General features: G+C 45.7%; 1 protein-coding gene across 1 annotated transcript in view; it reads left to right on the top strand.

The window, feature by feature from the left end:
• Positions 1-26,344, top strand: part of LOC147899151 (protein LOL1-like) — a 28,649-nt gene extending 2,305 nt beyond the window's left edge. Inside the window, exons 3-7 of the mRNA XM_087378303.1 lie at positions 16,681-16,794; positions 16,868-16,977; positions 18,651-18,731; positions 25,503-25,568; positions 25,683-26,344. Coding sequence (XP_087234429.1) covers positions 16,681-16,794; positions 16,868-16,977; positions 18,651-18,731; positions 25,503-25,568; positions 25,683-25,724 — 413 coding nt within the window. The 3' untranslated portion in view covers positions 25,725-26,344. The remainder of the gene's footprint in view (positions 1-16,680; positions 16,795-16,867; positions 16,978-18,650; positions 18,732-25,502; positions 25,569-25,682) is intronic.
• The last annotated feature ends 345 nt before the right edge of the window (positions 26,345-26,689 follow it).

Below are 26,689 nucleotides of genomic sequence, written 5' to 3'. Positions count from 1 at the left end.
TGGTGTCCTGATGGGACCACACACATCACTGTGTGTAAGTTGGAATTTTCTGACAGTCTTAACTGATCCATTCCCTTGGAAAGGCAGTCCTGTGAATCATTCCTTAAAAAAATCCTCCAAGGCATGTTTTGGAGGAGTCTCTGGTGTAGGCATATTCAATACCGTATGATGTTTCCGTAATAGCTGCAGTGTGCCGCAGTTAACATGGCAGAATCTGGGATGCCACTATTCTTCATCTTTCTCTGCAGAAGTTACTGTTACCACACGAGCTTTTTGCATGCTGTTGTCCTGTGTATCCTACTGATATAAACCACGACGTAAAGTGCTTACTGTGACTATCTGGTAGTCTTTTTCTCTCTCTCTCTCACAATGCATTGCTCAAGTACGACAACATATCCTCTTCTACCAAAGTATTAAACAGCTTCACAACTGATCAAACCACTTCACAGCAGAGCTGTTTTGGTGGCGATCTTCCAGAAGTGGCGGCCAGTCAAAAAATCAGAGAGCAGGTCCAAAACACTGGCAGCCTGATTTTGCAGCCCCAAACAAGGCCAACCAGATAGGACAAAACTTTTGTAGAAGGGCTGACGAGCAATGTTTGTCGTGATGGAGCTGTCCCACGAGGGTGCCAGGCAATGGAGTTGAGGCGGGCAGGTGTGGAAGGGGCAAGGTGCAACTTGCTCTAATACCAAATGAAGGCAAATGGATGTGAGAATGCAAGGATGTGAGGAGCTAAGGAGATGCTGAATAGAGGCGAATCAGAGAGAATAGTGCAAAAGGGTGTCAAGATGACAAAAGCCTAACTCAATTCTTAACTAGGGTTTAGAGAGCACACACAAACCTAGCAATGCAACCGTTAACCAGGGTTAGGGGAAAAAGAAGCAAAATTTGCTCTAGTTGGACCACCTCTAGGGGTTTGAGCTTGAAGACACGTGGAACATTGGATGCGTGGTCCATGTCATGGGTATGGAAGGAACTGCTCCCATTGGGACTTTGTATTTGCAACATAACATTCCAACATGTCAAAGGCCAGGCGGTTGTAGATCTTGATATGTCCATCGGATTGAGAATGAAATTTGCTGGAAAAACTGCTTTGTACCAGAGTTGTTAAATAGAGTCCTCTAAAACAGGCTGATAAACTTGGAGCCTTTGTCAGCCCCAATGGCCCTAGGAATGCCACACATAGGATATCATCAACAGAGAAATAGCGTGGCTTTGTCTTGTGCATCAATCATGTGTTACTTCACAAATTATGGCGAGATCCAAACCTTTGGTTTGATAGTTGGGGTGGGCCTCAAACTGGTGCTACCAGTGGGCTCCCACGTAATATCGTTGCTTGTGTCGGTGCAAGGAGAGGATCACAAAGTGTGTTCATGTCCTATGATTTCACTGTTCGAATCTTTGGGTACAACTCTACTGTTCAGTTCAGCCTACCACCCAGAATCAGATGGCCACACTGAAAGAGTCAACCAAGTTCTGGAAGAAATGCTTCAACATCATATTCAGTCACGCCTAGCAGCTTGGGAAGAGTATCTACCACTCCTTGAGTTTGCTTATAATAACTCTTTCCATAGTGCCATCAGCATAACTCCATTCCAAGCAGCTTATGGGCACACTCCGATCGTACCAACGAATTTTGTACTTCAACATCGAGTGGCCCTAGCTGATCAACTGGTTCAAGAAATGCAAGACATTCTACTCCAAGTTAGGGATCATATGCGAAAAGCGCAAGAGCGGTATCAACGGTTTGCCAACAAACATAGACGTCACCTAGAATTTGACACTGGTGACATGGTGCTATTATTTGTAGCCCCACATCGCTATAAGACGGTTAAGTCTGTGTTTTCTAAGTTGCAACCAAGATACTATGGACCTTTCCGGATCGTCAAGAAAAATTCACCTTTAAGTTACAAATTGGAATTACCACCATCATGGGGTAAAATCCATCCGACATTTCATATTTCTTGGCTAAAGATGTACATTCCAGGCGATGAAGTAGTTCCTCCTGCAGGTGATTATGTCCCAAAAATCAAAGACGATTATGTTCTCCTTATTCCTGAGCGTATTTTGGACCATCGACAGCGAGAGACTCGACATCGACTTATCACGGAATTTCTTGTTCTTTGGCGAGATCTGGACGACTCCGATGCTACTTGGCAATCTGATGAAGACTTACAGCAGTACCCTGACATTTTATAGCAATATTTTCAGAATTTACCGTGATATTTTCTACATCAGTTCATTATCTCCACCAGGGTCTTATTTTGAGTGGGAGGGGATGTCACGATCTGTGACATATTCCTTTCTCTATATCTTAGACTTATGGATGGTTTGATGAATGGACACTTGTGGAAGGGTATGCCCTTTCGACGGGACACTTCCTATGAGGCACAGCCCTTCACAAGAGACATTCTATTGAAGAGACACTCCCATTGTAATGTACCCTCTCATCAAGGGTCACATATGATCAGGAGATCACTTGGGGAGTCATGGCACTTTATGAGAGAGTCTTGGATAGGGTTCGGACAGGTGCGAGGTGGACAAAGGAGATTATGAGTATAATTGGGGTCAAACAAGGTTGTCCATTAGCATGAACCTTGTTTGGCCTTTATATAGATGAGCTTGAGACTTTTATTGGGACTATAGGGTGTGCTGGCTGCTCTAGCTAGATTCTTGCTCCAGATTCTCTTATACGCTGATGACGTGGTCTTACTCTCCTCTTCAACAGAGGGGCTCCATCGACACTTGGATGCACTTCATACGTTTTGTGAAGACACATGACTTGAAGGTCAACCTTGGTAAACCAAGGCCATGATCTTCAATACATTTCAGATAGCCTTACATAGAGAGCACTTCACACTAGATGGGTTACCGAGGGTGGTGGATGCATCCTATAGCGGCAGTGCTGTCACTCTCATTTCTAGGATTCTTGGACCAAGACTCTTCTCTTTGACTTTTTTGGTCCACCCAATAGGTATGTATGGCAGCCTTTGTTGGGGGATCTCTTGGAGCTACAAACATTCAGGACTTGGTTTGCACCTTGCGAGTTTCCTATGAAGCTCAGTTTTTATAGAGACTATTGCTTGCGGATTTCAGCGGAGGGCTTCATTGCAATATCCATTTGGATACACATGGATAAAAGGCCTGCCACCTGCCCACTGACAGTCACATTCCTTGCTGCAGATCTGGGCCTGCACTCCTTGCCATGTCTGTGCCTCTGCAAACAGTGCGCCTCCATGTCCTAGATCCTTTGCAATCTGTCCCAGACTATCTTGCTTCTGCTCCGGGCTTGTTCCAGCTCTAAGGCTCCTGCCTGAGCTCTGTACGCCAGCCGTACAGCAGGCATCTGTATTCTGCCATCCTTCTGTACTTTCCTGGCCCTCTGTCCTGCCCTTAACAGTTCTAGATGTGCTGCCCTCATGCCAGCCATGATGCTGTCTATGTGGCAGCCCCTTTCTCTCTTTTCCTGTTGGGTACTGCCCTAGGTCACCCTCCCCCATGCTCTCCTCATATGGGGGCTTACAGATGGGGAGGTGACCTTTCCAACACCCCCTCTCACCGACACATCTCAGCCCAATGCCAACACGTCGATGAAGATGCTCCAGTAACTCCCTGGTCGTAGTCCTTTGGAACCTTTCGGTGTCGAAATCTTTTCCTGGCTTTTCATCCAGTGGCTCCTGCTACCAGGTCCGGTTCCGCTTCCGCACACCATCCTGGTACACAGGTCCATCTCTGGTAGCACCTCCTGGTACCACCTCCTTCAGTCGCATTCCCGTCTCTGAACTTGAGCAACCCAGCCGTCACGATCTTCCAGTCGTCCCCCTCATAATGAGTGAACAACCTGGAGTCTTCCAGGCACCATGCTCTGAGGGTCTGTTTCAACCCGTCCTTCCTTTGGCAAGGTCTGCGACCAATGAATATTTCCAGATAATCTGGACCATGAATGCTCGCTGAGTTGTCAAGCAGGTACTCTTCTGGCTCCAGTACTCTTTGTCCACCACCTTCTAGCAATCTGCGTCCGAGATTTGAAGAGGCACCAATACTTCCCCTTCTGCCTTCGAAGAAGGCCAATTCCTTCCAATCTCTTATCACCTGAGACAAATGAAGAGCAGAATCTCTCCACAGCATGCTATAAAGGCTCAAATGCAGAATATCAAATACATACCAGACTGTTGTACTGCCTGAATGTTCGCTCTGAAAGCAAACCCTGTACCTCAATGAGGCACCTGCCAAGATCCTGTGTAATCCTGTACTGTCCCCTTCTGAAGTCCAGCATCCATGTGACCATGAGACCCAAGGGCTTTTCATGGAATCCACCCTCGTGTCAGTGTCAACAGCTACACACCTGGAAGGTACCAAGCGCTCCATACTGTCCTTCACCTTCACAAAGGCATCTGACTCCTCGTCGACCCACATCTCTATGTCAGACATCCTTACTGTGATTTCGGGATCAACATACCTGACCTCGGTAACACTCGGTGATGTCACCAGGAACAATTCTTCGATTACCACATTAGCTTTGGCCTTTCCCTCTGAATCTGGGTCAGACTCCTGTTTGTTTTTCAGATCCGCCTTTTTCTTTCTGCAGTCCTTTGCAAAATGTCCGGGCGTATCACAATAGAAACACTTCTTCTTGTGCTTCCTCTTCGAAGTCCCCTCGTCATCAGAGTCATCTTTATTGGACTTGCCACTGTTAGGCTTGCCCTTTCCCTTACCTGCGGAATCCTTCACGAGCATCGCCTTGTCATCTTTGTCCTCGTTGTAGAGCTTCTCCCGAGCTTCCTCCTGTAGCAGTAAGGGACACAACTCCTCAAATGTCAGAGGTTTGGTCCTCTGTCCTGTTGTCACAGCCGTAACAAAGCTTTTGAAACTCCGAGGCAGTCTCCTTAGTACCATCAAGGCTAGATGACACGAGTCCGTCTTCTGACCAATTGCTGCCAGTTGATCCTGCACCACCTTGACCTTTGTTAGATGGCTATGTACCGTATCGCCTTCTTCCATATCAAGATTGTAGAGTTGATGCTGAAGAAGCACGATCCGGGAGGTATTATCTGTCTCGTACAGATCCTTCAGGGTGGCCCACGCCTCTACTGACGTCTCGGCCAGCTGGATATGCGGAAGAACAGAGTCCGCCGTAGCCCCTATGATTATTGCCAGGGCATGGGCATCTCTTTCTTCCCAAGCTTCAAGCTCCTCTCTGTCTACTGCCATGAGTACCTTTCCTTTACTGTCCACCATGTCTTCCGGCTTCGACTCCTCTCCCGTGGTCAGCTTCCACAACTTCCGAGCCACTAAATGACTCCGGATCTTCACTTTCCAGATCGGGTAATTAGTCCCGTCCAGGTTCCCAGACTCTCCAAAGTTAGGGATAGTGAAAGAGAGAAAACTGGAGGAGGAGGAAGGGATAGCAGGGGCTGAAGAGGCTGTCGACATCTCTACTGTATATACCACACAGCAAAGTCAACCAAACTCAAATGCAGTAAACCAGAACTCTGAACGCACCTGACTGAACCTGAGTCACCCTCCTTCTCGCAAGGGCACAATCCTCCAGTCGTGGAAGTCGATTCCCTAGAGCTTCTGAATCAGGGTCGTCCTTCAGCAAGGTCCCTGCCTTCAGGCTCCCACACCTGTGAGCCTCCTACTTGGGCTCTGATACCATGTTAGAAAAGACCCAACAGAGGGTACACGCAGCGGAAATAATGCCCAGGAGCTCACACAGTGTGCGGTGTGGGTGTGGAATCACAAACTTCTTTACTTATGTGCATTCAATAGGTGTGCAGAGTCATCAATAGACAATGAACCAAACCAGATAGAGAAACCACCAAATAATATATTTCCGTCCACAACTATGGACACAATACAAAAGAGACAGATCCAGAGTCCCACCAATGGTGTGGTCCTCTGATCTTACCACAAAAGTCCTTCTCCTATCTACTGGCTATCTCTAGACTAGAGTCCGCGTGCTCCACCTTGAGCGTAAGTAAACTTTCTGTCTAGAATGATCTTCTTCACCTTGCTGTCTGGAAACCAGTCTAGGTGGGCAGCTTCCTGCAAGCTAAGTCTGCAGCACAAGGTACTACTTTCTCCTCCTGACTGTAGGCCCAAAGATAGCCCTGCTGCTGCTCCTTCTGCTGGTGGAATTGCTGCTCCAGATGATACTGAAATGAGGCCTGAATGGCCTCCTTATATAGGCCCCAAGGGGGGCTGATAAAAACCGACCAGCCTGTTACAGACTGGCCGACCAGACTGGCCGACCAGTCTGTGGCTGGTCCAGCCCTATAAGGCACACAAGTCAGGCCTTTTATGGCCCAAACTTCCAGGGCTTTTGGCCCTCCATTCAATGCAAATATGCAGCCTATAAAAGGCCTGCCACCTGCCCACTGACAGTCACATTCCTTGCTGCAGATCTGGGCCTGCACTCCCTGCCATGTCTGCGCCTCTGCAAACAGTGCGCCTCCATGTCCTAGATCCTTCGCAATCTGTCCCAGACTATCTTGCTTCTGCTCCGGGCTTGTTCCAGCTCTAAGGCTCCTGCCTGAGCTCCGTACGCCAGCCATACAGCAGGCATCTGTATTCTGCCATCCTTCTGTACTTTCCTGGCCCTCTGTCCTGCCCTTAACAGTTCTAGATGTGCTGCCCTCATGCCAGCCATGATGCTGTCTATGTGGCAGCCCCTTTCTCTCTTTTCCTGTTGGGTACTGCCCTAGGTCACCCTCCCCCATGCTCTCCTCATATGGGGGCTTATAGATGGGGAGGTGACCTTTCCAACAAGTATTCATACAACCCGAATGTAGTGTGAAAAGCTGTCTTATGCACATCTTGTGGTTGTATTCTAACTTGATGATAGCCACTCTTCAAGTCTATCTTGCTGAAAACTGTTGCTCCTCTGAGTTGGTCAAGCACATCATCTATGCATGGTATCGGAAATCTATTTTTGATGGTCATCTTATTCAATGCATGATAATTAATGCACATTCGAAAAGAACCATATTTCTTCTGTTCTAGAAGTACTGGTGAGCAAAAAGGAGACGAGCTGGCCTGAATCAACCTTTTGGACAGCAAGTCCTGCACTTGAGCCATAATCTCCTCTCTCTGAGTCGCACTGACTCTATAAGGTCATCTATTTGGTGGCTCACTACCAGGCATTAACTCTATCTGATGATCTTCTGGTCTCTTTGGGTGTAACTCCCCTAGCAAAGCATTGGAAAAGCAATCTTTAAAGTTTACAAGAAACTGATATTTATCTTTGTCTGCATTATTCATTTCAGCATGCATATCATTTTCTTTTTCTTTTACAAAAACCATGTACGCAGAAATTGCAGACTTTATTGCTTTACTACATGTAACATCAGATACAATGGATATAGTCTCCCCTTTATTCCTGGCAACTAAACGCTGATTTTTCCCCCTATCGATAAAACTCAGCACCCTCTCAGGGTATACTATCGTGACTTCCTTTGGATTGAACCACGGTGTTCCAAGTACAACATCATGCTGCTTGAGAGAGAGATTAAGAAGTCCTCCTGATCTACATAGCTCTGCACATGGACACGAAGCTTTCCAATCAAAGGAGTAACTTGCACTGGATTCCCTTGGAACATTTGATTAGCATCAAGAGCTCTGCCTAGCTCTTCAGTTTTAATCGGTAATCTCAGGGCTAAATCTTCTGATATGAAATTGTCTGAAGACCCTGGATCAAATAGGATTAATGCTTGCTGATCTCTTATCTTTCCCCATGATAGCAAAAGCTCTTTTTTCTTTGGGTTTGAGGTACTCCCCAAAACATTTGGGACTGCTCCCACCATTGGCCTTGGTGGTACTTGTGGCTTTTTCTGCTCCTTAGAACCCGAAGGCTTCTCAAGGCACTAGGCAACCATATGCCCCTCTTTCCCACATCTAAAGCATTTCCCATCTCTGGGGAATTCAGCTATCTGTTCAGGAGTGAATGGGGATTTGCCTTTGTATGACTTTGAAAGCTGAGTACCCCTCGGCTTCTAAGGCTGAAACCCTTTCTTTTCAACCTTGGGATACTCTTCTTTTCTGATTTTGAAAAATCAGTTTTCTTCCTTTTAGCACCTCCTGCATGCAAGGATAGGACCGTGGATGGATCTTGTAACGGACAAGACTAGCTACTGAAGCTGAATGATATATAAGATCTTGAATGTTCTTTGCCCCCAAAGCATTCACTACTGCTTGAATTCTTGGACTGAGACCTGCTTTGTACTTTCTCATCTGGGTTCTTTTGGAGATCTTTTTGAAAGGTGCAACCTGCAAATAAGCATCCCAAAACTTTTGGTTGTACACATCCACTGTATCTCCTGCATCCATATGCAAACTGCCCCAATCTTGAAGAACATGATCTCTAAACTGTTTAGGCATGAACTGCTAGTAGAAGGCTTTCTTGAAGCCCTTCCACCTCTTTGGGGCTGACCCATCTGTGGTCTGTGCACTGCACCATGCACTAGCTGTCGCTGTCAAGTGCAAACTGACCATTCTTAACTTGGAGGATTTTGAAAACTTTTCTATACCGAATGCAGCATCAAACTGCCTGATGAACTGCAATGCTTTGTCTGTATGACCATATTGTCCATCATAGGTCATAAACTTGATAGATTTACCTCCATCTTTGAATTCCTTGGTCTCTCTGGAAGACTTGCTCTTCCTAGACTCCTTCTTTTCCTGGATGGTTTATTTGATAGAGAAGAAGATATAGAAGTCGAGCTCTAGGTAGACGGTGAAGGACCGGGAGATCGGTGATGATGCCTCGATCTCTTCCTGCTATGAGATTGTCCCCTTTGAGATCTGTCTCTCTCTGGCTGTACACGAGAGTGTGCCTTTGGCATTGGCACAGCATAAGCTGCATTAGGCATAGTTTCTGCTTGAAACAAATGTTGAGCTCTTGGATCCCTTCTGAGATTTTCATCTCCTGCATACGAGTGTGTACCATCTGCTCAAATTCTTGCTGATTTTGCTGCACACTTCTTTGTCTTGGATGTGTATCCCTATCCTTGTGAATCCCATTGGATAGGTGATTGAGCCATTCTCCTTCAACTTGTCTGAGATCTGCAAGTTTCTCACACACACTGTGTATGCACTGATGCACACAACCTTTGCTTTTCAAAGAGAAAAATTACCTCAACAAGAGGTGTCTTGCATTCACAATTTATGCTAGTACCGGGCTGTCAACTCAAGGCATATACCCACAAAGTGGCCAAAGTTTCAATGACTGTGTTGCCCCTTTCCTGGTTGCTGCAAAAAGCACTTAGAATGCATTTTGTTCTTCTTTTCTGTGCACAAAGGCATGCATTTTCTCTTTTCTGCAAATCTCTGATTTTACTGTGTTTCTGCTTTTTTTTTTTCTGACAGTAAATACTCTCTCAGGTAGGTGGAAACTGCTAACAGAAACAGTCTCTGCAACTGTCTTTTTTTTTTGGACAGTAACCAGATGGGTAACTACTGGTTACTCTAACCAGACTGACTGGTTCTGGTTTGGGTTAGTCTGCAACTAGACTAACTGAACTGGTCACATTCTGGTTACAGTGACCAGACTAGTCTGGTTGGGTCAACTAACTGGACCTCTAACCAGTACTAACCAAGGTTAGGTTGGCTTAACCTCAAGTCTACCACCTCAGCTGTCTAGCTGGCAGTCCAGGGCAGCTGCCACATGTCCTGCCATGTCATCGACTGAGCTGTTTGCCATGTGTCAGTGCCACATCAGCATATGCACATGCATGCCACCTGGCTGCCACATCAGCTCGCATGTGTGGACGCCACGTCACTTGTGTGCCACGTGTCTATTGATTGCCTCTGCCATGTGTGTGCCACGTCAGTGTTAGAAATGACCCAATAGAGGGTACGCACAGCGGAAGACTGATAGTAATGCCGAGGAGCTCACACAGTGTGGTGTGGGGTGTGGAATCACAAACTTCTTAACTTAATGTGCCAATATGTGCAAGCCAATAAATAGACAATGCTCAGAAACAAATATTGAAGCAACTCTTTATATTTCCGTCCGTCCACAAAGTAGGACAGGATACAATACCAAAAGTTTCTCCTACTAGATGTCAAGCACTTCTAGATCTCTGAGCCCGCGTGCTCCACCTCAAGCGTTTGTAGACTCTCTGTCTAGTGTGTTCTTCTCCACCTTACTGCCTGTGAATTAGCCTAGGTGGGCAGCCCCTGCCAAGCTTTGCAGCACACAGGTCCCCTAAGTCCTCCTGAATGTAGGCTCCAAGATAGCTGCTCCACTGCTCCAAAATGCTTGTGAATGGCTGCTCCAGAAGATGATCATCTCAGCAACCTTCTGCCCTAGAAGACAGTCTAGGTTCAGCCTCTCCCTGGAGCTAAGTCTGCAGCAACACGTCTCTCCTCCACTTCCTGTGTAGAGGCTCAAGGATGGTGGATGTGCTGCTCCTTTCTGCTCCTCCCAAAGCTGCTCTGCTGGATAGTTGGATATGAAATGAGGCCTGAGGCCTCTCCTTTTATAGGCCCCCAAGGGGCTGTCATAAAACCGACCAGCCAGCCTCATCCTGGCCGACCAGACTGGCCAACCAGTCTGCTTGCTGGCCGACCTGGTTGGCTGGTCCAACCAGCCCTGTATAAGGGCCCTAGCTAGGCCCTTTTGGGCTGCTGCTAGGCTACCCTTTGCTGCTGCTGTCCTGCCATCAACAGGCCCTTGTGCAAGCCCCAAACCTGCCCCGCACGTGTGTGCCTTTGATGGTGAAGTACCCCGCCCTGTGCCGCCTTCATACGGCCACTCCTTGCCTTTGTCTGGAGCTAATCGCCACTGATCTGCTTCTGGACCTGCTTCTGCCAGTCGCCTTATCCATAGTGCTAATCCATACTCCCAGATGGCTCCAGGTACTTCTCTAGATGTGTTGCCCACATGACATCCATGATGCTGTCCATGTGGCAGCCCCTTTCTCTCTTTTCTTGTGAGGTACTGCCCATGTGGCAGCCCCCTCTCCATTTTATTTCCTCTAGGCATGCTGCCCACATGGCATCCAAACAGATGCCCATGTGGCAACTCTTGCCCTAGGTCTGCCTCCCCCATGCTCTCCTCATATGGGGGCTTACAGATGGGGAGGTGACCTTTCCAACAGTCAGCTGGTGCCTTGCCTGCAACGCCACGTTGGCTGCCACATCAGCCTAAGGTTGAACCTTGGATGGAAAACTATGCGCAGGTGAATCGTCTAGAGCATCGTGCCTCAGAGACTGTCACACGTCACGGGCTTCTGCGTGCGCTTCACTATCTTGGCTGTCCGTCAAACTATGGAAGTACTTGCGTGAACGTAGTCCATGCCTTCACAACGCCTTCACGCTACCGGACGCTCACAATAGTGTTGGTGCCAAAACATGAGCCCAAACGTTGGCGCACGACTCAGTCGAGTTAACCCCTTGCTGGTCTCTGGATATTTGGGCACGACGCATGTCTCAGGCTTCTCCACAGGACTGCAAATTTTTAGGCATCTCTTCGTCAATAAATCCAAAGCCGCCAAATGGAGAATCACCCATAGTGCAAACGGAAAATCCCACACTCACTTCCGCTTGCTTCTGATCCCAACACAAGCTCTTCCAACTGTTTCCTTGATAGTACAACTATTCTCTTGAAACAGATGTAAAGAACAGAAGCGTGTAACTCCCTAATCCTTTAGCTTGATTTACCCGCTAATCCATCCCTGCTCTTCAGACGCGTCAAGCATTCTCAATTAACTTGGATCATCAGCCTCTTAAGAAAGGGCTTGATCTGAGCTCTGATACCAATATAAACTTCCTCGTAAAATACATCAAAGACACTCTCATTTGCTCTCCCTCTCTCCCTCTCTCTATAGATACACTAGGGCCCAGGACAATCGTCGGGCTGGACCCCCTCGAAGGTTTTTATTCATTAGAGAGAAAAATGGAGTACATGAGTTCAGCGTGGAAGCTGTTCATACAAATCCAAACGTGAATGAATCATTACGTGAGCTCTTAGGCTCCCTTTCTTGGCAACAAGCCACTTGTCAAACTCTACATTACTTTCCTAATTACATGCCACTAAGGGCAACTCTGGAGTCTTCGAAGCACTTGGTCACGCGAACCGCCTCCTAGACTCTTGTTAGGCTCCATTGCACCTAGGAAAATAACTCTTCCTAGTACTTGCAAGAATTAATTAAAGCGCACTACCATGGCACCCATTAATTGTTAGCGCTTTGCATGCAAATAACACACTGTGGACTAATTCTAGTCACGGTGGGCATCCCCACTGAACACATGTGCACACATAACAAACATAAAAATATATATTTGTTCTCTGGTTGGCCGAAGTCAACACTCTTGATCATAATTAAGGGGCTTTGACCAAGGATTGAGGCACCTTAATTATAGTCAAGTCTCTTCAAGTGAAGTTGGCACAACTCTCCAACCGAAGTTGGCACATCTTGGTTAACCGTAGTTAACTCTTTTGGCGTATGCCAAGTCTCGTTGACCGAAGTCAACACTCTCTGACCGTAGTCAGCTTTGTGGTTCTGTGGTTAACCGTAGTTAACCCTCTTGGTAATAAACAAAGTCTCCCCGACCGAAGTCAGGCTTACTTGATCAGATTTAAGTACCTTTGACCGTAGTCACTTCTTTGACCAAGTAAAAGAACTCTTTGACCATAATTAACACATATGAAAACTCTTTCTTTGACCATAATTAACACATATGAAAACTCTTTAATTATGATTAGATAAATGGTCAACTGTACTTTGACTTAGGATATTTACATTGTGGTGACACAGAGGTTCCAGGCAGTGATGTTGGACACTGTCTCCCAAACACTATTCTCCAGCTAAGGCTGCGGACGAGTGCAGAATGGCGGTACGGCCTTGAGAAACTCAATCCAGAAGACTTGCTCCCCATGAATCTTGTACACCGGTCAAACTGGATCATTAGATAAAGCATGGTGTCCCTCTGTGAGACACGCCACCATTCCCCACGTGAAATCTCTCCGCATCCTTTGTGTCGTGGCCATGATCTGGAAAGCTGCTGTCGAGATACTTTGTGTTGTCGGACAGCTCCACAAACAGTGTGGGATTGTCTCCAACTTCCCTTTGCGTAGTGAGCACATCTGCCGTCCACCCGCATTTGCTCTAGCCAGGGACTGATAGGCAAACCCCCATGAGCCACCATTCTCAAGAAGTACGATATCTATCGTGGTCTCAGGCTGGACCATAGTCGTGGCCAGAAGCGGCTACCTCCTTGGGAATCTCCTTCTGTAGCCAGTGTCTCTCCCTTGAGGGGGTCCATGTTGTTGCCTCCAACTAAATGCGTCTGCCAATGCATGTCGTGTACGAACAGAAAGGCACCTCCTCTATCCTATTCGAATGTCCCTGCTGCTCTAGCCAGTACCACTTCCCTGGGTCCCACTAAATATCTCGAAGGGCCCTGCTCTCCCACAACTGGAGACGCCATAGGGCTCCCTTTGGACTAGATAGGACCATGGTCGGATCAATATGCCACACTTTGCCCGGACGTCCAACAACCTTGATCCTCTGCCACCTGGTCCCTGTTTAGAGTTGTGGTGCCATGAGCACTTGTAGAGCAAAGGTATGAGCAAAGGGTAAGCTGCCACATGGCATGGAGGAGATATCCCACATGTGAGCAAGCAAAATGGATGTAAGTACCCTCACCTATAAAAGGGAGGTTCATTTGAAGTAAATCAATCAAGCACTTTGCACTATCTCGAGATTCTCTTTATGAGTCCAAGCTAATCTATCTTGGAACCTAACTGACTTGAGATACATGTCATGAGCACTCTCTTCATCATGTTTCCACACAGGTTTCATCCACCTTAGAGCGCTCCATAGATCTTGAGGCACACATGTTTTGTCATGGTATCAAAGCATAGGTTTAGCTCTCCTAGTTTAGCTCATTAGTAGTTCACTAGGATTGCTTCCATTCCTAGAGTAGTTGTAGGCATGTCTTAGGAGCTCATGTTTTTCTCCTAGGTTAGTTTCAGTTTTAGAGTGAGTTTTTTCTTGAGGGATCTTTGTGAGAGAAAATTCCGTCCATAGGCTTCGGCTCTTTTCGATTCTTCTTGTGAGAACTTCATGAGTGAGGTTTTTTTGAAAGAATGATATGTATCTGTGAGATTGAAAGGAAGCTAACACCCTGAGATAGATCCTGAACTCAAGGAGATGGGATTGAGAGAAGAAAATGTCTTAGGAACAAGATAGAGAGGCGGATAGAACTCAAGGAGTCTCTGAGAGAGAATCAACACTGTATGACCAAAAGCTTGGCCGACCAAGTGTCTCCTTCATCGAATCAACGCTCCTTTCACTCAAGCAAGGCAGCTTCAGCCTCTTGCCTTACGAGACTGTAGCTAAGGACAAGGAGCTCACGGCTCCCTTCATCAACCGACAGAAACAACCTCCTCTGCTTCCAAGTCTCCAAACGATGAGCGGATAGTCAGCATGTGCCTTCGAAGCTCCAAACAAGCCTCTCTAGCCTCAACTCTATGCCGCCTATAACAACGACCTTGATCAGCGACTCTACAACGGACGAATGGCGGCGTCTTCAGCAATCGACCACACAGCAAAAGCACACAGCAACGCATCACCAAGCTACTTCTGACACCCCGAATAGCCTATCCGAATGCACAACGAGCAGCAAGCTTCATCGACATCTGCGCAAGCTCTCAGCATCAAGCAATGCAACAGCCCCGAACGTCTTCGACCTGCAACAACAGGCAACGACCTTAGCTGCAGCATGCTCATACGACCGCCCGGACTTCCAGCTTCTTGCAATAGCTTCATGACCAAGCTGCACCAGCCGACAAATGCCCAGCCCTCTGACGACTCACACCTCTCTGTACGGGTCTTCAACGCTCCAACATAGCGTGCAACCGCCATCGGGACTGCAACAGAACAGCGTCGACGCCCCATCGCCATCGTCGTTTCTGAGCATCCAAGGTCTCAGGCCTTAGGAAAAGCCACGTGGCAAACCGTTGTTAATTCTAGGTTAGATTAATGCTTTGGTTGAAATTTTGCCACGTGGTCAACTTAACAGACCATGGTTAAGTTAGAGTTAGAGTTAGTTAAGCCACATCAGCATGCACAGTCAGCAGTGCCTTCAAAGCACACAGCCTCTTGGTAAGCACAGCATGTGAATCCCTGTGCCACATCATCAAAGGCCCCTCTTCTTCACAAAAGCTTCAACAAGCCATAACTTGCAATCCAGGAAGAATTCGCACATGCTCCAAAAATGAAAAGTGATCGTCTTTTCATGTTCTACGTACTTGTTAGATCAGAATCATTGTATGCAATTAGACACTGCCAATATTGAAAGAAATCAATTGGTAAGACCTTTGCAACAAATGAAAAAGCAAAGCATGAATGCACACATAATTGTCATAAGCATGCCAAAAGCACAAGTGCATGAGATGACCATAGCAGGAAGCATGGCATCCACACACAAAAAGCATCAAGGCACATGGAAGAACAAAGCATCATGCATGAAGCTACACCAAGCGAAGAAGCAAACGCCATCGACATGAAGCATTGAAAAGCAAAAACCTTGCCAACCTTGCCTACATTTTTGTAATCAAACCTGATCACCTGAGAGTAGCAATGAAAGCACCCAGGGGAGGTACTGACATGTAAAAGCCACACTTTACCACCTTAAGTAGCAATGTATGCACTAAGGGGAGGTGATGGATTTGTAACTCACATCTGACCACCTTGCAGTAGCCAAAGGATTATGGCACCAAGGGGAGGTGTTGAGAGTTGTGGTGCCATGAGCACTTGTAGAGCAAAGGTATGAACAAAGGGTAAGCTGCCACATGGCATGGAGGAGATATCCCACATGTGAGCAAGCAAAATGGATGTAAGTACCCTCACCTATAAAAGGGAGGTTCATTTGAAGTAAATCAATCAAGCACTTTGCACTATCTCAAGATTCTCTTTATGAGTCCAAGCTAATCTATCTTGGAACCTAACTGACTTGAGATACATGTCATGAGCACTCTCTTCATCATGTTTCCACACAGGTTTCATCCACCTTAGAGCGCTCCATAGATCTTGAGGCACACATGTTTTGTCAGTCCCACCCTGTAGAACTTGCATCGGATGAATTTCAGATGCTCTCTAAAGAACCGGACCTTGAGAGGCACCCCTGTTCTCAAGAACTGACCGTCCCAGGAGTGGGGGGTTCACGGGCTGCGCAACCCCTCCCCCTCCCACCATGACCCAAGGATCGCTGAGTCAATCTCGGTCATCCGTATACTTGCTCCTTGCAGGTGAGCAAGTGCCCGTGCCCTCGAATAGCCAAGCATTAAGCTGGCTCAATTATGCTAGGACAAGTTGGCTTTTATTCTAATTTTAATTTAAGAAGGATGTGTATGTTGATAAAAAAGCTTTCTTCCAGTTTCTAGAGAGAGCTTTGGGCTATAGGTTAAGGTAGTAGATATATTTTGTGCTGAAAGGCTGGCAGGTTGATTTCACATTACAGGGCTCTTATGCTGTATTCTGTAGTGAAGATTTGAAGGTTGGGGATGGGAGTTAGTCATGTTGTCATTGAATGGCCTGGCGTGCTCTTGAAATCTTCATGTATGTGAAAATTCGATTGAATTATGTAGGTTTTTAATCCACATTGGGTCATGCCTTTTGAGTCTGGACTCTGACTCGGCTTCTTTGCATGGTTATTATTTGTGCACCTCAGGGACAGAGATGGCCCAGCTAATCTGTGGAGGCTGCCGTACTTTGCTCATGTATGTTCGTGGTGCAACTAGCGTGCATTGCTCATGCTGTCATACAGTTAATCTTGCCATGGAAGGTTTGTACCATCTTTGTTAAACTTGGTTTATAAGTTTAATCTCTTTCCCCATTAACATGAGATTGTTTGACAGCCAACCAGGTTGCCCATATTAATTGTGGAGGCTGTGGGACTATGCTGATGTATCCATACGGAGCTCAATCAGTGAAATGCGCTCTTTGCCAGTTTGTCACTTCAACTGGAGTATGCTATTCTTACCTTCCCTGCAAGCATTTGTTGCAACGAATTGCTTTTAATTGCATCGTGTTACCTGAAGTTTTGATTATGAACATGTAAAGTACTACCAGGGCCCTGCACTTTATATCGGTATGCACAATCTGGCTTACACAACACTGCCGCTCATTTTTAGTGACTATGCTGAGCTTATATATCAATGGACTTTCAAATTTTGTTTCATCACTTGCATTCTTTTGTGGCATGGTTTTGTAATGTCAAGTACAGAAGACAACGTTTTTCCTGACGGCCTTCAAGGGTGCATCTGTCATTGTCATGGAGGCTCCATATGCTTAACGCATTAACTAGGGAGGGTAATTAATTACATAGGAGCTTTGCATAGGTAGGTAAGGTATGAAGTTGTCTCTTTGCATGAGTAATGAATTAGATTGGACTTGAGTAGTGCCTCAGAAACAAGTACTTCGGGTTGATTAAGGAATCTTTCTCTTTCTGCAGCAACATTCAGACTTCAGGGACATCATTTGGTGTTTTTGAAGTTTGCTCTATCTACCTTTTCTGTATTTGCTGCTCCTATGTAATCTTCATCTGTCTTGACTTCTCACTCTCTATGGGCTATTTCACAGTTTATGGGCCCAGATAGCCTACACTCTAGTATGGTGATTGTGTATGCTTGCTTTGAGAAGTCTCAGGCGATTTCCCCCTTTTTATTATAAATAGTCTGGCTAGTCTCAAAGAAACTTGTATTTGACTCTGGTTTGGTCTAAAGTCACTAATTAACTTTGTGGGCTGTATTGGATTCATACCTGTGTCACCTTTGGACAAGCTCTGCAAGTCTGTGGTGCTATGACTCACTCAATTGTTTGATGGCATATCTTAATGAGGAAAAAATCTCTTGACTGAAATGCTTTTGTTGAGTTTTTGGCTAGAAGTCGTAAAATATTCAGGCATGCATCTTGCCGTCTTCCATGAGCACCAAGGTGGGCCTTCTCTTCGATTGGCTGTTTCGAGGCATTGATTGTTTATTCAACCTTGAGAACCCCTCGTACTTCGTAAGAGCAGATACCTAGCATTACTGGTCATTAACCTTTGAAGTGTTCTAAGTACCGAATTGCTAAACCAGTATTCCAATCAGAGAAACACTCAGGATGATGGGCTGGGCCCCTAACAGACTTAAAGGAAGTACTTCTAAGTTGAGTGGAAATCTGCGTCACTTGGTCCAGTCCATGTGATGTGGCAGGGTCCGGTCCATTTGATGTGGCAGGCTCCAGTCCATGTCATGTGGCAGGCTTAGAATGGCCAGACCACCGTGAAAACTTGTGACTATGGATTTTGATGTCCAAATTTGACACCTAAGTAGGCTACTCCTAATTCCGCATCAAAGTCTTTTTAGCAGTATTCCTTGTCAAAGCCTTTTTAGTAAATGTGGCATATGGTAGGGATTTTGAAAATATGCATCTACAAACGATTGGACATGGGAGAGGGTATCAGTGATGACTAGAGCATGCATTTTTGGGTGAGGCACACTATTGTGAGTGTGGAAAGATATTTAAACTTGCCATCTATTGCTAGAACAAGCACATATGTCAACTGAGTAATCACAATTTTTTTTTGGTGGGGGGAGTTTTATTAAAAAGGAAGAAATATGTAGGTTTTCAGACTAACTTCTGCAGATGTGGCTTCAGATGAGTAATGCAAGGATGCCGCTCCCAGCACAGAGGCCTCCCTCAAATATGTCACCCGTGCAACCATCTCCAGCTATGCAGGTTTGTTGAGGTGTTTGTCAATTGTATGATTTGTGATTAAGAGTTATAGAATGCATCATGGGAAAATTATTACATGGGAAGAAAGAATCATGCATCATGGTTACACCATCTTTTTTATCTTTCTTCGGCAGCAACATTGAAGATCAAAATTTGATTTTGAAATTTAAATTTAGCATTAAATTGGGCATCATGGAGATGCCCATCGTGCTTGGAAAAAATCTAAAGTTTTATGTAAGATGTAAAGATCATGATTCAAAAGAGACAAATGCAAGACTTTTTTGACGAGTCGATAAAGTTCTATGAATTTACTCAATTAGCAGGACATAAAAATGTCTTGAGTTGCAATTTTCTTTCAGCTCTAACAGATCAATCCCTTGGAAAGGCACTCCTGTGCATCTTTCCCAAAATGCCACTCTTCACAGACTTGTCTTACAGGAGTCTTTCTGTAAATCAGCAACTAAATTCTTTGTAGAAGTGATGTGCCCTATCTAGGAAGCACCAAACTTCAGCCACATAGTTTGCTGAAGGATTTTCCTTGTTTGCATTTGATGTTTAGGAACCTGAAAGTGTCATTCCAGCTTCCTTCTTTTTCTTTTCTTTCTTCAACCTTTTCTGCACTCACTGATATAGTGTCCGGTCTTCTTACAGTGATGGTACTTAGTCTTCTTTTTGGGCTGACCTGCAGTATCTGAATTTTTCTTTGATGGTTGTACTTAATCAGTCCTCTACTGATGGCCACCAAAATGAGGCTTGTTCTTGTCTTTTGCCATCAAGGCTTGAACCCTATCAGGCACATCAACGTACATGTTCTTTCTTGTCCGGTCTTGCTACAACAAGTCCCACTAGTTGTTGAAAAGTGAAAGAAAGTTTATTTATGTCTCTGGTGGTTTCTTGGAGACGATTCCGCATTACCTTTGGAGCTGTCGCAGAGCAAGGAGGATCTGGATGGGAGCCCTCAGGATCATGACCCGTATGCAGAGTCTTGAGAGGGACTACACCTGGGGGATGGTGGCTTGGTTGATTGAGGGAGGACACACGTTTCAGATTGATGAGATCTCCCCAGCCTACCGGATACAGGGTCAGAGCATTCAGAGGATAGCGCTCCATGAGGCAGTCCCTCCTGAAAGCCTAGCTCCCCTATCTCCTCCAGAGGACAGCTTTTGGGAGGTGGTAGCCAGTATCACTGCGTGGAACATTTGGGTGGCTTGCTGCAATCTCGTGATGGGTGAGCACCCGGTTCTACCCTTGGCTACCAATGACCATGGTCGCCATTTGGCAGGATATCATCTACACTCTACGCTCCACCAGGGAGCATGGGACTCCAGGCTCTAGAGCGACTATTGAGAGGCGTGCTCGATTATGCAAGGCTTGGCCTGCAGGAGTTTTCTACATCTTCACTCTGCGAGGGATTCGCTGGTTGTATAGTCCCACCACTTGGCTGTTAGCCCCAGTACTAGAGATCCCCTAGGTAGTGAAGTGGGTTTTTTTGGAACAGGCCGGTTTTACTTTCAGCCTTTCCCGGTTTTTTCCATACTCAGCACCTTCAAGGCTGCTGTTTTGTATGAAGTCTTTCAAGCATTAATAGAAGGTTCCTTTCTTTGCACAAAAAAAAAAAAAAAAATACTCCACCGGGTGGTTGGGGGTGGACAAGAGGATCTCATCCGATAGTGGCTTTAGATCTGAAGAGGGCTTGGGTCATCAAGGAAAGGAATAAAATATGTAATGCTACGGGTGCTCAGCATGGCCAGTTTCCTCCCTCCTCGTCTGTACCCTTGGGGTAGTAGCTCGTTTTGACAAGCGCTACTATCACTCCAGTGGTCTGTATACCCATGTCAAATAGTAGAGAGATATCTGCGGTCCTCATGTAAGAGTCGACCCGAGGTTTGGTCTGTCATCCTGCTTCAACATGTATCCACTTGCTTGGTACTATTTCTTTTTTGTTTTTCAATAGTATGCTTATTAAGAAATGAAATGTTTTCCTTCTGTTCAGTTACGGACAATGGGGACTAGGTCTAGCATTTGAGGGTGGACCCCCTTGCTTGGGGTTATGGGCATTAGTGACCCACAAGAGTGATGGCCTCTCTTTGAGAGGGACATCTAGAAACCACACCCCACCTGAGTACCCAAACATGGGACCAATCAAATGCACAGATTGCATACCGACCTAGGAACCATTCAAGAGAATGTTCCCTGAGCTTTGGGTGTGGGCCTGGCAGCATGCCAAGAGTAATGGAGATACAAGATAAGACGACAAACAAATGAGCTCAGTATGGCTCAGTTATGACCTTAGAGTACGTCAATAGATAGTCTAAGCTGTTAGGAACCCGTGGGTGCGATCAGAATTAAATTCTGACAACTTTGAAATTTTAGGGTTTTTGGGAGTGACGTGGCAGCTGACACGTGGCAGACTGCCACATGGAATCTGAGCTGGCAGGTCAGACCACCTGTCCCACACATGTGGCAGCATGCATGGCAAGTGGCAGGGCATGGAGGCCAAGTGTTTGGCCCCAAATCTGGTAGATTTAGGGCAAGTGGTGGGCTGTCCTCTTTGGGACTGCAGCCCACCGAAAATCTGGGACAAGTGTCCACCTTCCACTCTAGGCCTAGGAGGGGGGCTGAGCCTATGAAAGAAGACCTCTCCCCTTCATTCCACACATGAAAATTTCGTCACTTTTCTTCTCCCTCCTTTTAGATGATGCAACAGAACCTCTCCAGCTCCTTGGGTGCAGCCAGCTTCTCCCCAGGCCATTCTCTCACCTCAGCAGCACTTTCTCTCTCTACAACAGCACATTCTCTCTCTACAGTTCCAGCGCCTTCTCTCCAGAAATCTGCCCCCTCTCAGCTCTTGTGAAACAGCAGCAGCATCCTCTCTCCTTCACCTAGCCTGGAGCAGCCACAGCCCCTTTCTCTCTCCTGCTGCAGTCTTTCTCTCTCTACTGTAGAATTTCTCTCTCTACTGTTCCAGCCCATTTCCCTTGCAGAAATCTGCCTTTCTGTGCACCTCTGGAACAGCAGCAGCTCCTCTCTTACATCTCCTCCCTTGGGATCAGCATTGGCACTCTCTCTCTACAGCTATCACTCCATAAAAGCTTTCTCTCTCTAGCCTACAGGCTGTTTTTCTAAGCTGTTCCCATTCCAGCCCCATTTCCACACTCCCCTCACTCAAGGTAGCTTCAGAGGCATCAAGGACTTCATCTACAAAAGGGCCAAGTCACGAAGGGAGCCTGTACTGTCAAGTTTATCTCATTTACAGCACTATTTCATGTTGTTTCTACTATCTTTCTAGAAACTAGTGTTTGTCTCTAATGTTGGATGTAAGTGGTGATTGTTGCAGGCTTCTTCCTTGTGGATTGGGCAAGCCAAGAGCTGAAACCTGAGCTTGGAGTCCTCCTTTTTGTTGTCTACCTTGTACATATGCTCTTGAGTCTTGTATCTAGGTCCTAGGTTTTCACTGAGTTCATCAGTTTGGAAGGTGCATTGCACCTTGGTCTTGTATCTCCATTTTCAAGAATAAAGTGAGCCTGGATAAGGGGGGGGGCCCGTCTTGGCCCCTCAATCATATTGCATTCTCCAATGATGTCACTTTGTGTTTAAGCTGTATAAGTCTTAATTCCAGCTTAATTGCAAACTCTTAAGTTCAAGTATATGTGTTTGGCAACTCGCAATCAACTCATTCAAATGCCTCTGCAAAATCCGTTGTTTGATTTGATAGAAAGCACCGAGTAGTTTACATGGTCTCTCTAGTCATGCTCTCCGGGTCTCTACTATGTCTCGCCTCTTGCCCCTTGCTGCCCTTAGTTCTGGTCACCAGAGAGAAAATATGTGATTGTCCTCTTACTAGGCTCTGACGGTCCTCTTTGTGCTCTCCTCTGTGCTCACAAGAGCTGATCTTTGTTGTTGGGACTTGAGAAGGAAGCTGGTTCCGTGTCTCTGATTTGGGTGTACCAAGATAGGTGTGGTTAGCTCCAAGTGGGTGTGGGCGGATGGAGAAGTTTGTGATGTGAGAGGCAAAGGCAAGGGAACCATGAGATAGTCAACTATACTACCATGTGAGCCCATCGGAGGAGCTCATTCATGCTTCCTGCCCATGTCTATGAATGTATGCCCATATGATACGTTGGGGATTGTTGGTCTGCAAAAGCTTGAGAGATATTTGCCTCATCTAGATCAATGTCAGGCAATAGGATCAAATCATACTGAAAATCAATAATCTGGTGTAGACATTTTTCCCTAGGTCATGTGAGATATCATCATGATATGCAGTCCCTCAAAGCCCGTCCTCCTTGAGGTGTATGGCCCAAAAAGCCCCTGCATACATCGTTTGCATAAAGCAAGATGGGTATGATGCACTGGGCTAGAGTCGACCCCGACCTCCCAGTGTGTCTGCAAAGGAGGCTAGCTCATAAGACCACATAGGGTGGGGGCATCCTTGCTTCACCCAAATGGTGCTGCTCGCCTCTTCGCGTGCTCCCTCTGTGGTGCGTACTTTACCAGTAATTTTCTCATATAAGGCCATGACTGCCCATATAACATCGTGGTCCATATCCAAGGCTCGAAGGCGTGCTATGCGTCGGGCTTGATGTACATAATCAAAGCCTTCTGGAATAAGATTTTTGGAAAGAGTTCAAAGTAATAGGTGCAAGCTGGATGTCAGTATGACCTCATCGATATTCAACAATTGACCTCTAAAATCTTGGATCTTAGTCAAGTGATATGACAATTTAATCACTCTTCTGCATCCTGACAATATCAAGCTCAAGTAAGAAACCTTGGCCTCATTCCCTGCTTGATACATATTCTCTAATGTATCCCAAGCTTGCTTGGAATTCTGGGAGGAACAGCTACGAGTATAATGAACATCTTAACATGCAAGGCATAAGTCACATAGCCTAGGCATCCTTGGCATCCCATCTCTTCTTATTTTGAGTAGAAGCAGCTGGACTTACTTGAGCTTGCTGCTTATCATGTGCATTACGTTCTTGCTGTGGTGTAGCAAGAGCAATAACTGCATCTGTTAGGCAGGGCCTTGTCGCCTATGACATAGCCCCATAGACTCTTAGCAACTACCTGATTCTTCACCATAAAAAATTGTTATCCAATTTATCCTCTGGGGCTAAAACCCCAAACACATCTCTCGGATTTGGATTCGGATTCTGATTCTGAGCCATCTCTGATGTATGCACAAACTGCCCACTAATTCACATGCCATTAATGGTATTGTACCAATAATATCACACTGCCCCACCAGCCAATACTTGGCATACAATTCCCCCTGAATGAGGGATAACCATAAATGAGTGGACAGCAAACACTATGATTGAAGTACAGAGGTCAAACTGCTGGGCAAAAGCCAATTCAAAAATGACTGAGCAGAGCTGTTTCGATGAAAAACCAGTAGCACTCCCCAATGCAAGAACTGAAGAGGCCAAGCCTGGACTTGAAAAAAAAGTGCTGACTGAAAGCCTGGAGTATAATTGACAGCTCCAATAGATGTCAACTCAGGCCAAACAGTTCACCAGCAACCAAAAGAATGCCCAAAACTGAGGAACAGCCACAAACTGAATCCCTGATGCTTGTACTGTAGGCAGCCTATGTTAAAACAGTCCCAGCAGCTGACAAACAGGCGCGACTTGTCTTAACACAGAGATAGCAGCTCTAGAACAGAGGTATGTCCTCTAAAATATGGTCGACCAAACAGCTAGATACCTCCAAAGGTGGCGGCCAAAATCCTTGTAGAAGGTGGTGGCCTGACTGGAGAGCTCCAAAACAGCAGGCGGCTGATCAAAAAGCACCATACAACATGCACAACTCTCTAGAACAGGGCTGTTGATGAAAATGAGCTTGAAGAGAGGTTCTTGGCGACAGAAGTGCTCTCCTGTGGCTGAAAATGGTGCAGGCACGTGTAGGGGAGCAAGGGGTGCCTGCCCTCACACCAAATGTCAGAAATGGGGGGAGGATAGGGAGTGGAGTGAGTGGGAGGAGTGAAGCAAAACAAGATGCCGATATTGCAAGAGTGAAACAAGTACAAGTCACACTAAGGGTACCCTCAAAGCAAAATAATAATCCTAACTAGCTCTAACTAGCCCAAGGGGGATAAACCCCTAACTGGGGACAAATGTGCCCCTTGGGGTGAGGTGTTCACACTAACCCACTGCTAACATCTTATAAATCTATGGGTGAACTGTTGCTCTGTCAGAAGCGATCTCAAGGATATTCATGGTTGGATTGATGGAATGATTTGTGGGTGAACTCTTGTTCTGTCGAAAGCACACACATTTATATCAGGCTGTATTATTAAGGAAGGGGAGAACACGAGCTTTACTTTATGACAATTTTCGTCACCTGTACCAGGGAGGGCTTTTAAACGATCAAAGTTTTAGGCAATAATTATATGATAAAAAGGGAGGTTAGTATGTGTAGGAACATGAAGGGACTTGGGGCTGAGACCTCATTTGGTCATCACTGTGGCCTGTTGGTGTCTTTGTATCAAGAGTTAGGTCAATGCCATCAGACACAGAACTCTAACCAAATGTATTCGAATTTCTTTTTAATGTGACCAATCTATGTGTTTGTGATCGTTTGTATGAGTACTTCCAGATCTTTGTTTAGCCAAGTTAGCAAATGAATAAAATCATAGTCGAAAGGCGGGCAAATTTGTACTTCTTGGGAATTTGATGAAAAAAAGGCTTGATGAGGGTCAGAAGGAAACTTGCGCATGCAATAGACAACATTTTCTTGCAAAACCTGATGCTGTTGGTTCTGGTGGTGTAGCCTACGTCACGAGCCCAAACAGTGGTGGTGGAGAATCCAATGACACTGGATGAAAGCGGCAAGCTGGTAGTGTTTTTGGTTACTGGCCCGATTTTGGCTGGAGAGAGATGTCCTCAGTCTTTGAAAAACGTGACCTTGTTTGTTAGCACAGGCTTGATTAGTAATCTGGTTGCTGTACAGGTAAGTAATGTAGCTGTTGGAGTCACCTCAGAGAAAAAGTGAACATGCTGTAGCAAACAACTCGGGTGTGGAGAAATGGGAGTATTGCTGGCCGTGGGTTGGTAAGGAAACCTGTCTGCACATAATTTTGGACTCACAATGGTCACCTCCAGTCACGACATTGATACTGCTCTGATAATAATGAGAATATCTTGGGACTTAATAGTTCACCTCTTGGTTAGTTTCTTCTACCTTCCTGATTAAAATATATCACTCAACAAGAAAATATAAGGCCACAATATCTTGTTTATCATGTAGAGTTATGCAGCAGAACTACAGCATTTATCTTCCCAGGCATTTTCTTCAATTTGCACTCTGTCAACCCAACTTTCATAACTACTGAGGGTTTTGTATTGTATGGAAGAGTGCCATCATGTCTAATTGCTACGTATATATTTCAATGTCATAATATCGAGACCTTAATAACATGGTAATGAGATTGGTCTTCTTTAACCTGCTATCATAGTTCCAAAGAGCAAGTAGCACAGGTTGGTGGGGAAGTGAGTAGTCTCTTTTCATGGAGGCAGCAGAGTAAACTTCTCATCTACAAATGAGTGTGGATGTCAATTTAGTTGTAAATATATTTTTTGTTGACCTTTTAAAGGTACCTCTAAGAGATTTTGGTATTAATAATCAGCTTCTTTTACAGGTTTGTCACGTTCTGTTGTTGCTTCTTGGTTCCAGTGCAAGTGCAAACTTAGATTAGAACACATTAGTATAAGATACACGAAGACGAGACTTTGCATGCTTACATTTTTTCTAAACTAATACTTCAGCAATTACACTACTTCACAAGTGGCGAAAAGTATTGTCACAAGTAAGGGGTCCATGATTCAGCCTCACCTTTCCCAACCTACTAAGGTTTCTGTGGAATAGCTTTTGGGTTGCCAATTTGCTTTCTATAACTAAGACTGAGTGGTGATAACTTAAGCAAGCATGTTTGGCTTGCTTGCCATGGCAATGTAATA

Source organism: Dipteris shenzhenensis, chromosome 8 (assembly GCF_047967505.1).
Source record: "Dipteris shenzhenensis isolate YYH24624 ecotype China chromosome 8, Dip_SZ_1.0, whole genome shotgun sequence".
Lineage (NCBI taxonomy): Eukaryota > Viridiplantae > Streptophyta > Polypodiopsida > Gleicheniales > Dipteridaceae > Dipteris > Dipteris shenzhenensis.
Note: the sequence above shows the minus strand (reverse complement) of the source record. Positions and strands in the feature narration are given on the sequence as shown.